The following is a 16,303-nucleotide window of genomic DNA, read 5'->3' as shown; positions in this document are numbered from 1 at the left end:
TCAAATTGAAATACCTATTACAATTTGGCTAAAACTAATTTAATATGTCATTGAACCAATTGCACTTTATGGCAGCGAGGTGTGGGGTCCACTTGCAAAACAAGATTTCATCAAATGGGACAAACACCCCATTGAAACCCTGCATGCAGAGTTCTGTAAGAGTATCCTACATGTCCAGAGGAAAACTACAAACAATGCATGCAGGGCAGAATTAGGCCAATATCCACTCGTAATAAAAACTCAAAAAAGAACAATTAAGTTTCGGAAACATCTAAAATACAGTGAACCCCTCTCATATCACTACCAAGCCCTGCAATGCCAAGAGCTGAGCAAAGAAAAGAGTCCCCTCATCCAGCTGGTCCTGGGGCTGAGTTCACAAACTTCTACTAACACACTGAAGCCTCAGGACCAGAACATCCAATCAATCAGGATAAACCAAATTACAACACAGTCAAAACAAAACTATATTGCTTATTGGGAAACACAAGCACAAACACAAAGCAAAATGCAGTGCTATCTGGCCCTAAATCGACAGTACACCTTGGCTAAATATTTGACCATGGTTACTGATCAAAACCTTAGAAAAACCTTGGCAAAGTACAGGCCCAGTGAGCACAGCCTTTCCATTGAGAAGGGTAGACACAGGAAAACCTGGCTCCCTGTAGATGAAAGGCTGTGCAACCACTACACAACAGCAGAACCTGAGACGGAGCTGAATTTCCTGACAAAATGTCCAAAATCTAAAACAATTAGAGTATAATTTCCCCAAATTTGAAACCCTTATTCAACCCTTATTCAAGGCTACCCGTCCTGTTGGGGGAGGGTGCAGAGAGCTGTGGGTTGGCAGCGCACTACATTGTTGCCTGCCATAAGTTGAGGGAAAGTGTCTGACAGACCAATCAACCTGCACATGTCCTCTACTGTCTGCTTATTGTTACTGTTCAATGTTGGGTTATTTTCACCCTTGGTTATTGTTGTCCCGTTGACAATTTTGATTCTCATTTTATGTTGTAAATATCCAAAATAAGCTTTGGCAATATTTATATTGTTACGTCATGCCAATAAAGCGAAGCGAATTGAGAGAGAGAGAGAGAGAGAGAGAGAGAGAGAGAGAGAGAGAGAGAGAGAGAGAGAGAGAGGGAGAGAGAGAAAAGCTACAGAGAAAGATTGACTGAGACGCTGAAAGGCTTTGACACGGAGTTCTTCCGACAGCCCTGTCCTCTTTAGTAAAGGTTGTGTTGCGTAAGCGCGCACACAGCTCGCCTCTCTCCTCACAGTGTGCATCTACTGTAGCCTACAGAGCAGAGCAATATCATGTCTATCGGCTCGAGCATCGCATGTCAATCATGAAGCCTCTATGGTACATCAAGCTGCACGGACTTAACAGAAACTAGCACTGTCACTAGCACTGGTCAAAAGGATGAGTGCACTTTATGTTCAGAATCATACAGTAGATATGACTACTGATGTCAAAAACCAATGGTATACTGTCGTACAAATCTTTCTACAGGGCATATCTTGGCAACCCAGTTAAAAGCTTGGTCGTACACTCAATGAACTGAAAGGAAATCCCTATGCTTGTACCTCTGACAGGATCTTTAATGGCTAAAATATAATTGTTGGCTCCTAAAGTATACGGCGGTCTAAGAAGACAGGTTATTGGCTGAGATGTTCCTGAACAAAAAAGCTAATTTGACTATACACTCTGGCAGAACATCGACTGGAGGCAGAGATAATCAGAGATGACCCTAACGAAGGAGTCTAGACCAAATACACATGTATCAACATCAAGTCATCTGTCAGCACTAAGATAAAAGTAGAAACTCTTAAACCGCTGTCATACTCATAATATTTACAGAAATACATCTACAGACAACAACATAATACATCTCATTCTGCAGAACCCAGACAACACAGACCATGTCCCTATAGGAACAGAACCCAGACAACCCATACTATGTCCCTATAGGAACAGGACCCAGACTATGTCCCTATAGGAACAGGACCCAGACAACCCAGACTATGTCCCTATAGGAACAGAACCCAGACAACCCAGACTATGTCCCTATAGGAACAGAACCCAGACAACCCATACCATGTCCCTATAGGAACAGAACCCAGACAACCCAGATTATGTCCCTATAGGAACAGAACCCAGACAACCCAGACTATGTCCCTATAGGAACAGAACCCAGACTACCCAGACTATGTCCCTATAGGAACAGAACCCAGACTACCCAGACTATGTCCCTATAGGAACAGAACCCAAACAACCCAGACTATGTCCCTATAGTAACAGAACCCAGACTACACAGACTATGTCCCTATAGGAACAGAACCCAGACTACCCAAACTATGTCCCTATAGGAACATAACCCAGACAACCCAGACTATGTCCCTATAGGAACAGAACCCAGACAACCCAGATTATGTCCCTATAGGAACAGAACCCAGACAACCCAGACCATGTCCCTATAGGAACAGAACCCAGACAACCCAGACTATGTCCCTATAGGAACAGAACCCAGACTACCCAGACTATATCCCTATAGGAACAGAACCCAGACTACCCAGACTATGTCCCTATAGGAACAGAACCCAGACAACCCAGATGATCTCCCTATAGGAACAGAACCCAGATAAACCCAGACCATGTCCCTATAGGAACAGAACCCAGACTATGTCCCTATAGGAACAGGACCCAGATAACCCAGACTATGTCCCTATAGGAACAGAACCCAAACAATGTCCCTATAGGAACAGAACCCAGACTATGTCCCTATAGGAACAGAACCCAAACAACCCAGACTATGTCCCTATAGGAACAGAACCCAGACCATGTCCCTATAGGAACAGAACCCAGACTATGTCCCTATAGGAACAGAACCCAAACAACCCAGACTATGTCCCTATAGGAACAGAACCCAAACAACCCAGACTATGTCCCTATAGGAACAGAACCCAGACCATGTCCCTATAGGAACAGAACCCAGACTATGTCCCTATAGGAACAGAACCCAGACTATGTCCCTATAGGAACAGAACCCAGACAACCCAGACTATGTCCCTATAGGAACAGAACCCAGACAACTCAGACTATGTCCCTATAGGAACAGAACAGGTGGAGCTGAGGCCATTGTTATATTGCACTATGGAGCCCTGACTCTGTTCACGAGGGCTACAATGATTCATTCAGGAGATGAGGTGTGTGTGTGTATGTGTATGAGTGTGTTTCTCTGCATCTTCATAGGTCCACCTGTTCAGAAGAACATTAACCCCTGGAACCCCAGACAGATATGATGGGGCGGTTGTTGTTGTTGTTGTACTAGTGTGTTTCCAGTACTTACGCCTACTATTCTCATAGATAGCCCTGGACTTCTCATAGAGATCATAGGGGTCGGGCCTGCTCAGATCAAAGCCCTCGGGGAGGGCAGAGTCTGGGACTGAGGCTCTGTGAAGGTGGCGGGTCAGGAAGGGGGCGTTGTGGGGGACAACGGGGGCAGACAGACTGGTCTGGGGGCTGCCCTGACCCCCTCCCTGGCCTTGGGCCGCGTCCCACTGCTCCAACACCTGTAAACACATCAGACATCAGGGCATTGGTTCAGTCTCCACCACCCCTACCCTGGTTCTCACCCGGTCCTTACGCACTGACATCCCTAAGGGATGCAAGGGGGCGCTGTCCTGGTACTCTAACAACTTCCTCTTAGACGAACCAAATGAGGTGAGAGCAGGTAGCAAAGGTATTCATAGTATACAGGTGGAGACAAAGGCCTTCAAGGACGTCATCGACTTCATTGACCTCTGTCATTCACTACAGCAGTCTAATATTAGTGGGAGTAGTAATGCAGCAAAGCAACATGAGCACCAGCCGGCGGAGACTAATTAAAAGCAACAACAAAGATGAAGAGAGGGGAGGTGAAGAAACGTTTTAAAGGAAATAAAAGATGCCAAGGCTTATTAAAGCAGGTCTGGAAGAGCAGTGTGTTAATTATGCAGAAGGAGAGAGAGCACAGGCACACCAGTTCAGGGCTGCTGGGAGGAAGAGGGAGGCAGGCAGAGAGCATATTAAACATGTCAGTGTGCCACTGTCGTCGTCGGAAGATGGCAAATGGTCAAAGTTGGCACACAGAGTGTACTGGCCCAGTGTAGAGTGGCTACGGCCCAAGACATTCTATGATAGAGACTGTAGTGGATGCTAGAGGGGCATGGTGATAGGAGAAGGAGTGCAAACACACAACATTCACCCCCCTCAGAGAATCTCTTTGATGAACCTGTGTGTGTGTGTGTGTGTGTGTCTGCAACTACAGTATAATGGAATGTAGATGTGGTGGATAATGTGTGGTGTCTCTATTGTGGAAAACACTATTGTGGTGTCTCTAATACAATGCAGAAAAGCCAGCAGTGCTAATGTCAAAACAGGTTTATTTGGACCCAAATACTCTCAGCAGTGTTGAATCCCAAACCACTCAGTGTGCGTCCAGGAGAAAGAGAGAAGTGGTAATTTATGCGGGTGTAAAACCAAACAATGCAGCTAAATGATTAAGTGCAAAAAATATGATTTATCTTCCTATTTGAAATAAGCACCACACTTATTTGAAGTGATACACACTATGACCTATTTTGACAAGCTGAGCTGCTTTCTTGTGTTGTACAAATGTCAGTTCTCTTTAGAAAACAGTGGTGTTGATGAGATAGTGAAGATGACATATTGGTATGTTAGGATGACAGTGAGAATGATAGTTCTCTGTAGTATCACCCGATAAAATGACTTGTTTGATATCAGGAGCTGTATAAATCGATGCTGCCAAGGCATCTAGTTCCATCGAACCAAGGCAAAATCAAAGTGTTCCCACTGTGTGTGGTTCCACCCATCTCTGCTACTGATCTTCGGAATGTCTGAGTGTCTGGCCATGTAATGGCAGGGTGACAGTCAGGGGATCTTATTAAGTCTGGACCAGACTATAGCACTATCCCTTCCCCTACTTCCTCCTCCTCCTCCGTCTCCCTCCATCTATGACGCTGTATGTACTAAGTGAAGTATGAAGTATGTCAGTCTTTCCTAACTGGCCCCGAGAGGGATAAATAAAGTTGTTTTGAATTGAATCTTTCCCCTTCATTTAGTCAAGGGCAGTCAGGCTCTTTAAGACTGTATGACCTGTGTGTGTGGCTAGAGACTGCTGTTTCCTACACACAACACTCTCAGGTCCGGCCATAAATTGATTCTGCATTCACACCAATCGTACTACATACTAATATATTCTGTATATTCTGTTTTTCACTCTCATGACTATATGAGAATATACTCATATCTGAACAGGCTCTGTTACTAACTGAATTCAGAAGGCAGGGCATCATTAGTATTTGTGCCAACTTTGAGTCACATTTACAGAACTCCCAAAGTCTCTGTTTTTAAACTTTGTATCCATGTTGAAATATTTTGGACGGGCTTCTTTGGGCTACAAGAATCGTCCTGAACTAATGATATCCAATTAAACCTGGGCTGAACTCTGAACTCTGTGTTGGGGGCAGTTGGCAGCTGCTGGTGCTCTGAAGCCTGTTCTGCATCATAGCTCAATGTGTGGGGAGGAACAAACACACGCTAGGGAAGAGAGAGAGAGAGAGAGAGAAAAAGAGCGGCTCTGGCTGGACCGCCCGCCCGACTGACTGACTGACTCCCAGGCACTTCTTCTCCGGGAGCTCAGATTCAGAATTACCATCAATCTGTTTGAAACTGAGAGATTCAACAAAGAGGAGAACAGAAATGAGCTACAATGAGGAAAAATCTATGAGAGGGCTTGAGAGTAGAGCTGGACCGATTATGATTTTTCAATGCCGATGATACCGATACCGATACCGATTATTGTATGACCAAATAAAGCCGATACCGATTAATCGGACAATTTTTAAAAATGTATTTGTAATAATGACAATTACAACAATACTGAATGAACACTTATTTTAACTTAACATAATACATCAATAAAATCAATTTAGCCTCAAATAATTAATGAAACATGTTCAATTTGGTTGAAATAATGCAAAAACAAAGTGTTGGAGAAGAAAGTAAAAGTGCAATATGTGCCATGTAAGAAAGCTAACGTTTCAGTTCCTTGCTCAGAACATGAGAACATATGAAAGCTGGTGGTTCCTTTTAACATGAGTCTTCAATATTCAAAGGTAAGAAGTTTTAGGTTGTTGTTATTAAAGGAATTATAGAACTATTTCTCTCTATACGATTTGTATTTCATATACCTTTGACTATTGGATGTTCTTATAGGCACTTTAGTATTGCCAGTGTAACAGTATAGCTTCCATCCCTCCCCTCGCCGCTACCTGGGCTCGAACCAGGAACACAACGACAACAGCCACCCTCGAAGCAGTGTTACCCATGCAGAGCAAGGGGAACAACCACTCCAAGTCTCAGAGCGAGTGACGTTTGAAACACTATTAGTGCACACCCCGCTAACTAGCTGGCCATTTCACATCGATTACACCAGCCTAATCTCGGGAGTTGATAGGCTTGAGGTCATAAATAGCGCAATGCTTGAAGCACTGCGAAGAGCTGCTGGCAAAATGCACGAAAGTCCTGTTTGAATGAATGCTTATGAGCCTGCTGGTGCCTACCATCGCTCAGTCAGACTGCTCTATCAAATCATAGACTTAATTATAACATAATAACACACAGAAATACGAGCCTTAAGTCATTAATATGGTCGAATCCGGAAACTATCATTTCGAAAACAAAACGTTTATTCTTTCAGTGAAATATGGAACCGTTCCGTATTTTATCTAACAGATGGCATGCCTAAGTCTAAATACTGCTGTTACATTGCACAACCTTCAATGTTATGTCATAATTACGTACAATTCTGGCAAATTAGTTCGCAATGAGCCAGGCGGCCCAAACTGTTGCATACACCCTGACTCTGCGTGCAGTGAACGCAAGAGAAGTGACACAATTTCACCAGGCTAATATTGCCTGCTAAACTTTCATTTAGCTAAATATGCAGGTTTAAAAATACATACTTCTGTGTATAGATTTTAAGAAAGGCATTGATGTTTATGGTTAGGTACACGTTGGAGCAACGACAGTCCTTTTTTGCAAATGCATACCGCATCGATTATATATCATCAACCATGTGTAGTTAACTAGTGATTATGATTGATTGTTTTTTATAATATAAGTTTAATGCTAGCTAGCAACTTACCTTGGCTTCTTAATGCATTTGCGTAAAAGGCAGTCTTCTCGTGGAGTGCAACGAGAGGCAGGCGGTTAGAGCGTTGGACTAGTTAACCGTAAGGTTGCAAGATTGAATCCCTGAGCTGACAAGGTGAAAATCTGTCATTCTGCCCCTGAACGAGGCAGTTAACCCACCGTTCCTAGGCCAACATTGAAAATAAGAATGTGTTCTTAACTGACTTGCCTCGTTAGATGTAAAAAAAAAAATGTTTTTAAAAAACGGGCAAAATTGGCGTCTAAAAATACAGATTTCCGATTGTTATGAAAACTTGAAATCGGCCCTAATTAATCGGCCATTCCAATTAATCGGCCATTCCAGATTAATCAGACAGACAGACCAGACAGACAGACAGACAGACAGACTTGACAGAGACAGACTGCTGACTGTCACAGACAAGACAAGACACAGACAGACAGACAGACAGACAGACAGACAGACAGACAGACAGACAGACAGACAGACAGACAGACAGACAGACAGACAGACAGACAGACAGACAGACAGACAGACAGACAGACAGACAGACAGACAGACAGACAGACAGACAGACAGAGGTTTGAACAGAGTGCTGTCTAAGAGGTCTCAGACATCTTTAAAGTTTCAGCTTTCAACATGTTAGTACAATCTGTCTCGACAAAAACTAAAAATACAACATTTGTATATTTTGTCTGACATATATGACATCTGAGAAAACATAGTTATGACAAAAGATGATCAGAAAAGATAGCTAAGTTAGTAGCAGATCAATATCAGCCTGGAGATGAAGGAAGAAGGGAAGAATGGATGAGTGATCATTTCTCGGTATGACTGTTAGAAAAGGGTTCTCTCACTCTCTCTATCAGGGATACAGAGGAGCGGAGAGAAGGATGGAATGTTGAGGGGACCATGCCAACCCAGAATCTGGACCATAGATATAGCATTACTAGAAGAGCATTTGGTCTAGCAGTTTGCATAGACGTAGACTGTCATGTGCATAGACATACACCACCTCGAATGACCAAGATTTATTTAGATCATGGCCCATCTGGCTCACAGTATGACGAGTCTAGGAATTCTATATCTATGAGTGGGCCACTTAACCCTTTCCTCTGCATGTGACGGCAAGAGGAAAGGTTCAACTGAAGGCCAGGATACAGCAGCAGCCGAGACACGACAACATCACTACAGTTAGTATAAGGGAAGGGAATAGAATAGAGTAGTCATTCTCAGCTAGTTCAGAAGATATAGATTTAAGGTTATGTAGTAAAGTCAATCAGAGCAGCTCCAACATATATGCACAGTGCAGCCATTTTGTTGACTAAATGAGTCAATTAGAATTAATGGGAGAGCTGAGGCTCGGAAGACAATGCATTTTACCTGTTTAGGGGTCTTCCAGGGTGAATAGTGACCTGCAATAGTGAGAAAACAACAATGTTTAGCCTAGAGAGTAGTGGCAGCCATTACATTAGGTCTGAGCTGGTCTGTCTGTGTCTGAGGGCTACTCCATGAACTAAAGAAAGATAACAAAACTTAAACGGAATAAAACATTAAGAAACCAATGGAAAAATGATAGATTTACACTAAAAGCAACGAGAGGGCTGCAAAATAATCCCACCCCAAGTGGTGCGATGCAATGTCCTCGAGAAGCAGATTCTTGAAGCACCAGAACGACAATGGGTCAGAGAGGATCTTACAGTTGGTCTCCAAGCCAAGGGGATGTTGAAAACTGCCACCACCACAGTGCACAGCACATGAAGAACACCTGCTCTTTCCATCACATAGACCGACCAGGTGAATCCAGGTGAAAGATAGGATCCCTATTTGACGTCACTTGTTAAATCCCCTTCAATCAGTGTAGATGATGGGGAGGAGACATGTTAAATAACAACTGAGACATGGATGGTGTATGTGTACCATTCAGAGGGTGAATGGGCAAGATGTAAGTACGTTTGAACAGGATATGGTAGTAGGTGCCAGGTGCACTGGTTTGTGTCAGGAACTGCAACGCTGCTGGGTTTTTCACGCTCAACAGTTTCTTGTGTGTATCAAGAATGGTCCACCACCTAAAGGACTTCCAGACAACATGACACAACCGTGGGAAGCATTGGAGTCAACTTGGGCCAGTATCCGTGTGGAACGCTTTCGACACCTTGTAGAGTCCATGCCCCAACGAATTGAGTCTATTCTGAGGTCAAAAGGGGGGTGCAACTCAATGTTAGGAAGGTGTTCCTAATGTTTGGTATACTCAGTGTATATATACATTACCGTATGTGTTGCTAAATCATCCCAAATAATTGATCGGGGATCATATTGGAGAAGCCTTTGCCAATATTTGGATAAACATCCAGGCTTGATCTTATAACAGAATTCTCTGTCATTGAATTAGCCTTACAGGGACAACGCTTGGGAAAACACCAGAGGTGACAGTCTGATAAAGAAAGATATGGGATTCACACAGAAGGAGAATAGGTCATAACCTTAGAAAACCCTAAACTCTCCCCTGACTCTAAAGTTGGATTGAACTGATGAGAATGATTCGATAGGTGATGAGGCTTCACCATTCAACACAATTTCCCATGGACAAATACAGTATAACCTACACGGTAAGTTTCCATGTTAGACTGGTAGATTTGATACAATTCAAGATATACACTACAGCCGTGTTATTCAAACTGTTTCAGCGGGATCCCCATGTTTTCAGCCAAAATTCTGGGGACCTCACTTTTTCCCGGAATAATTTCTCGAAACCCTGCCCCACCCCAAGTCTAATGACACAACTTTGAAATCGGTACATTTAGATTTTTACATCAACATATAACCTTCAATGCATCACATTTTCATCTCTTATCAAAATGAAAAGAAACCAATAAATACATTTAATCAATAAAATGATGTTTCTCAAAAACGTTTGTATATTGTACCATCTGTCCTCAAAACGTTTGGTTCCAAAAATAATTCTACATATGTTTTTATTTTGCAACCCCTACTGCAGTTCCCCCGACCCCGACGTTGAATCTCACTGCACTACAGTGTACAGAGCCGTGTAGGTCCTGTAATTGTGTGGTTTTAGCAAGTCATTGCATGCACTTAATTACATCATTTGCTAGCAGTCGTATGGACCTCTACCTTGGATTGAATCATTCAGGGAACTGTAGTCACAACAGTCACAGCATGTGTGTGGGGTGATGACATATCACAACACTACTGTGCCTGGACCACATACTGCCAGGCTCCAACTGTTTCTCGGGGAAATATTCATATTCCAGTTAAAGGTGTCTACTTCTAATATATCAAAATGGACTGTGACTTTCGTTAATTGATTGAAGGCATACCAGAGGTGCTGTGTGAATGTGCAACGTTTTGGGATGATTTTGGCCGGAGGATAGTGTGAATGAATTGACTGTATTAGGAGTAGGTCATGGGTTTTCAATGGGAAAACAGAACCAAATTCGCTCTATATACCCATCCCTGAGCATTAACATACACCCATCTGTATGCTGTAAATGATATGGTGGAAGCTACACCACCACGCTTCTATCTGTCCACACCGAAGGGGAAGGGCGAGTCCTTACCCACCACCACGCTTCTATCTGTCCACACCGAAGGGGAAGGGCGAGTCCTTACCCACCACCACGCTTCTATCTGTCCACACCGAAGGGGAAGGGCGAGTCCTTACCCACCACCACGCTTCTATCTGTCCACACCGAAGGGGAAGGGCGAGTCCTTACCCACCACCACGCTTCTATCTGTCCACACCGAAGTGGAAGGGCGAGTCCTTACCCACCACCACACTTCTATCTGTCCACACCGAAGGGGAAGGGCGAGTCCTTACCCACCACCACGCTTCTATCTGTCCACACCGAAGTGGAAGGGCGAGTCCTTACCCACCACCACGCTTCTATCTGTCCACACCGAAGGGGAAGGGCGAGTCCTTACCCACCACCACGCTTCTATCTGTCCACACTGAAGGGGAAGGGCGAGTCCTTACCCACCACCACGCTTCTATCTGTCCACACCGAAGTGGAAGGGCGAGTCCTTACCCACCACCACACTTCTATCTGTCCACACCGAAGGGGAAGGGCGAGTCCTTACCCACCACCACGCTTCTATCTGTCCACACCGAAGGGGAAGGGCGAGTCCTTACCCACCACCACGCTTCTATCTGTCCACACCGAAGGGGAAGGGCGAGTCCTTACCCACCACCACGCTTCTATCTGTCCACACCGAAGTGGAAGGGCGAGTCCTTACCCACCACCACACTTCTATCTGTCCACACCGAAGGGGAAGGGCGAGTCCTTACCCACCACCACGCTTCTATCTGTCCACACCGAAGGGGAAGGGCGAGTCCTTACCCACCACCACGCTTCTATCTGTCCACACTGAAGGGGAAGGGCGAGTCCTTACCCACCACCACGCTTCTATCTGTCCACACCGAAGGGGAAGGGCGAGTCCTTACCCACCACCACGCTTCTATCTGTCCACACCGAAGGGGAAGGGCGAGTCCTTACCCACCACCACGCTTCTATCTGTCCACACCGAAGGGGAAGGGCGAGTCCTTACCCACCACCACGCTTCTATCTGTCCACACCGAAGTGGAAGGGCGAGTCCTTACCCACCACCACGCTTCTATCTGTCCACACCGAAGGGGAAGGGCGAGTCCTTACCCACCACCACGCTTCTATCTGTCCACACCGAAGGGGAAGGGCGAGTCCTTACCCACCACCACGCTTCTATCTGTCCACACTGAAGGGGAAGGGCGAGTCCTTACCCACCACCACGCTTCTATCTGTCCACACCGAAGTGGAAGGGCGAGTCCTTACCCACCACCACACTTCTATCTGTCCACACCGAAGGGGAAGGGCGAGTCCTTACCCACCACCACGCTTCTATCTGTCCACACCGAAGTGGAAGGGCGAGTCCTTACCCACCACCACACTTCTATCTGTCCACACCGAAGGGGAAGGGCGAGTCCTTACCCACCACCACGCTTCTATCTGTCCACACCGAAGGGGAAGGGCGAGTCCTTACCACCATCACTGCCATTTAAACAGGCCCAGACAACATTTACTCAGCAAATGACAACATTCCACATTCTACTTCAGCCGAGAACACATGATCACAACAAACAGAGTGTAACAGAATGCAGGAATTCCAGCGGTACTCACCCCCGCCAGTGTTCACACACAGAGCTATGCAACGCAAGGCAGCAGTCTCACATCAAAAGACCCAGCTTCATAACACATACGGCCCAAACTATTCACTCCACATCGGCCCCCCGGAGAAACAGGGAGGAACGCAATAAACAACAAAAACAACAAAACAAACAACAGACTGTCTGTCTACTCAATTCAATTTTCATCCCCTCCAGGAACAGAACGTTGTGGATGCAAATCGTCGAGGATCGAATTAGCGAGTGGCTGCCTGTGTTACATGCCAGGAGGCTTCCCAGGACTAGTCTCTTTTTAAGGGCGCAATCACACCGTAAACATGCCCTCCATCACCAACGAGTGGCACAGCAGAAATGGAAAGTGATCAACAAAAGAGAGGACGGTGGTAGAGGATGGAGGAAGGGAGAGAGATGAAGCCACAGAGAAGACATATTTGCAAACTATCAGTCTCTCTCAGTGAGTCATCGATCTGACTGGAGCTTGCCTTGCACAGATCCACGGCTAGAATATAGATGTTTATAGATGAGGGGGAAATTACAGCAGCTTATCAGGAACGACTTTAACAATTCTCAAATCCAATTATTTTTTGGGGACAGCTCTATCAGCACAGGCACAACATATATACAGATGATAAAGAACCCACATTACTGGGTGACACATGAGAGAGCGTTCAGACGGCAGGTCTGTTTTTAATGAAAACGGACTCTCTTCACTTTCTCAGAACAAGGTCAATCAAAACAAGTGCTCTTAGGATGACCTGCTATCAACCGGCATTACTTCAAGACAGAACAACCTGTGTTCCCTGGGAAAGGCAGAGCAACAACCATCATGGAGGATACTCCACAGGGGAAATACATTCATTGTTAACTCAGGCATAGGAGGTGTTTGGTTAGACAGAGATGTCAGTGGTGCCCTTTCCTATGGTAGATCAGCACTGAGATGTATTGAGTGACAGAGTCTTGCCTCTGTTCCTGTGAGACCCCATACCAGAGAACATTACTGAGTCAAATATGTTCTAATACCTGAGCTGCATTTAATTTAGTTTGCCTGGTACAGTAGAACCAATTTTATAGTTCAGATAGTGCAGGGATCTGAGCTAGCGCCACATCTGCAAGTTAATCATGACAGGTCACGTTATCATGAGCCTACAGTACTCGTAGTACAGTAAGCCACCTACAGTGCATAATACTTGCAATGATGACATTCCACCTGGAGATCTGATAGAGTAGAGATGTCTGAAGTGATTCATTTGTCACTGAGCAATGGGACAGGACCATGTAAGAGCAGCGGGACAGGACCATGTAAGAGCAGCGGGACAGGACCATGTAAGAGCAGTGGGACAGGACCATGTAAGAGCAGCGGGACAGGACCATGTAAGAGCAGCGGGACAGGACCATGTAAGAGCAGCGGGACAGGACCATGTAAGAGCAGCGGAACAGGACAATGTAAGAGCACTGGGACAGGACCATGTAAGAACAGCGGGACAGGACCATGTAAGAGCAGCGGGCAGGACCATGTAAGAGCACTGGGACAGGACCATGTAAGAGCAGTGGGACAGGATCATGTTAGAGCAGCGGGACAGGACCATGTAAGAGCACTGGGACAGGACCATGTAAGAGCACTGGGACAGGACCATGTAAGAGCAGTGGGACAGGATCATGTTAGAGCAGCGGGACAGGACCATGTAAGAGCACTGGGACAGGACCATGTAAGAGCACTGGGACAGGACCATGTTAGAGCAGCGGGACAGGACCATGTTAGAGCAGCGGGACAGGACCATGTTAGAGCAGTGGGACAGGACCATGACACTGGGACAGGACCATGTTAGAGCACTGGGACAGGACCATGAAGAGCAGTGGGACCATGTTAGAGCAGCGGGACAGGACCATGTTAGAGCACTGGGACAGGACCATGTAAGAGCACTGGGACAGGACCATGTTAGAGCAGCGTGACAGGACCATGTTAGAGCAGCGGGACAGGACCATGTTAGAGCAGCGGGACAGGGCCATGTTAGAGCAGCGGGACAGGACCATGTTAGAGCAGCGTGACAGGAGAATGTAATGACCAGAGAGATTAGGACCATGCTGCCCGCCAGTTTTACTGTGACTCTTCTGCTCCAATGAGACCATGCTGACCCACTGCAGTTTCCTGTGGCACCTAATCGATAACCTAGGTGGAGCACTGAACAACTGGGCCTACCCATGGTCCTAATGCCCCTCCGGATATCAGGTAATGTATATTCTATTACGGAAGGGATACTGAATTTGGGGGCTTGAGGGCTGAAGCACTGCTGACTTTCTTTTCTACCTTGATTAATTGATTGGCTGGCTGAGGTTTGAATCACTTCCTGATTAGAATAAAAATGATAAATGTCTGATGTAAAGTGTGACTGTCAGTGAGAGGGCTGGCATATTTTCTGTCTACGGCGAAAGAGCTCTATGCTAAAAGAATCAGTAACATATAATGGGACTTAGTGCTGTCCCCGTACAGTTAATGAGTTGATTGAATCAGAGCCATACGAGACCCTATCGAGATGTAGGTACTTCCAACATGACGCGACACACCTGCACACGCGTACACACACACAGATACACTGCACACACACACTCACAACAGTGAAGAGCACTATAATATCACACCGCCAGGCTAACAGCAGGCCATGTCATTATTTAAATGAGATTTGGATAGCACTACGATTTGATGGAATCTTGTATAGCTTATGAATATACATAAAGCCCGCAGGGACGGTTAGCTACTTTAAATAATATCTGCCGAATGAAAATTGATTTTGTTTTTGTTGCATGCTGGTTTCATGTTCCCTCACGTGTTCAATACAGCACCAACACACATCCAGCTGAGGAACAGTAGAAACGATGTGCAGAGAGAGAACTCCATGCTTCAATCCACATTACAGCTCACAACCCAATCATTGTCCCTACTACTCGTATAATAGAATCACACTTTAATCGCACGCTTTAAACACACTCCAAATAAAAAGGGCCTAGTTTTGTCAATGGAGCCGTTGAGCCGATCCAGGTTAAGCACCCTACTTAGACTCGCTACACACTTTTGTGAAGCCTTAACCCCTCACTCAATGAAAGTGATCTTAGCACCACTCAACCCTAGTAAATGTGTCTAACCTCTTATAGCCCCGCTGGGATCTGACCTGGCTGCTCACCCATAAGCCATTTGGATGTCTCTCCCACCTCCCTCTCTCTTCCTGTTCCTCTCTCCTAGGGCCATTCTGATTGGCCAAGGATTCCTGCAGCGGCACAGGTCAGTTCTGGATTGGCTCAGCTCTGCATGTTGGTGGAGACAGAGCTGTGAACATGGCTGTTGCTGTTCAGCACTGTGCTGGTCTGGCAGGCAGCCTGCTCTAGCGCCTCTTGCTGTTAGCCAATGAATCACTGTCTGGCTGTGTGCTGAATAATCCCTGTGTTGCTGGGCGGCGCTCATTGATTCAAAGACTCTCCATCCCTCCCTTCTCTCTCTCTTCGTTGTGATAGTCATCTCTGGTCCAGCCTGGAGGAAGATATAGCCATCTTAAAGAGCATTAGGAGGGAACAGGACAGGCCAAGTGAGCAAGAAAGACTAGAATGACACACACTGGCAGCAACCGTCAAGAGAAAACCTCAATGAGAGAGTGTACTCGACCAGTAAACAGCTATTGACCATGTATGGGTGTATGAGTATGTGTGTACTGTGTATGGGTTTCTGCTGATGGGTAAGCATGGGTGGGCGAACATATGTGAACTTCACAATCCTGCCACGTCGAGGCACACTAAACGGACATGTCTGAAATCCTCCAATTAGTGTTGAAGGCAGCTTGGGTAATGGTGTAGATGGGCCTTAATGAGGGTGTCTGCAGCACACTCGCTAATTAGTGGCGCTGGTGAGAGGCACGGCGGCTATTTG

At 45.7% G+C, this 16,303-nt stretch overlaps 1 protein-coding gene across 14 annotated transcripts in view; it reads right to left on the bottom strand.

The window, feature by feature from the left end:
* The window catches only part of magi2a (membrane associated guanylate kinase, WW and PDZ domain containing 2a), a 372,559-nt gene that overhangs the window by 20,491 nt on the left and 335,765 nt on the right, over positions 1–16,303 (bottom strand). For 13 of the 14 annotated variants that reach the window (XM_046297017.1, XM_046297019.1, XM_046297020.1 and 10 more), the window contains 2 exons: positions 8,598–8,629; positions 3,348–3,570 (listed from right to left, as the gene is read on the bottom strand). The exons of the other annotated variant lie outside the window; for it this stretch is intronic. In XM_046297017.1, coding sequence (XP_046152973.1) covers positions 3,348–3,570; positions 8,598–8,629 — 255 coding nt within the window. The remainder of the gene's footprint in view (positions 1–3,347; positions 3,571–8,597; positions 8,630–16,303) is intronic. 14 annotated transcript variants of the gene reach the window in all.

Source organism: Oncorhynchus gorbuscha, linkage group LG14 (genome assembly GCF_021184085.1).
Source record: "Oncorhynchus gorbuscha isolate QuinsamMale2020 ecotype Even-year linkage group LG14, OgorEven_v1.0, whole genome shotgun sequence".
NCBI classification, from domain to species: Eukaryota; Metazoa; Chordata; class Actinopteri; order Salmoniformes; family Salmonidae; genus Oncorhynchus; species Oncorhynchus gorbuscha.
This window is presented reverse-complemented; position numbering and strand designations above follow the sequence as displayed.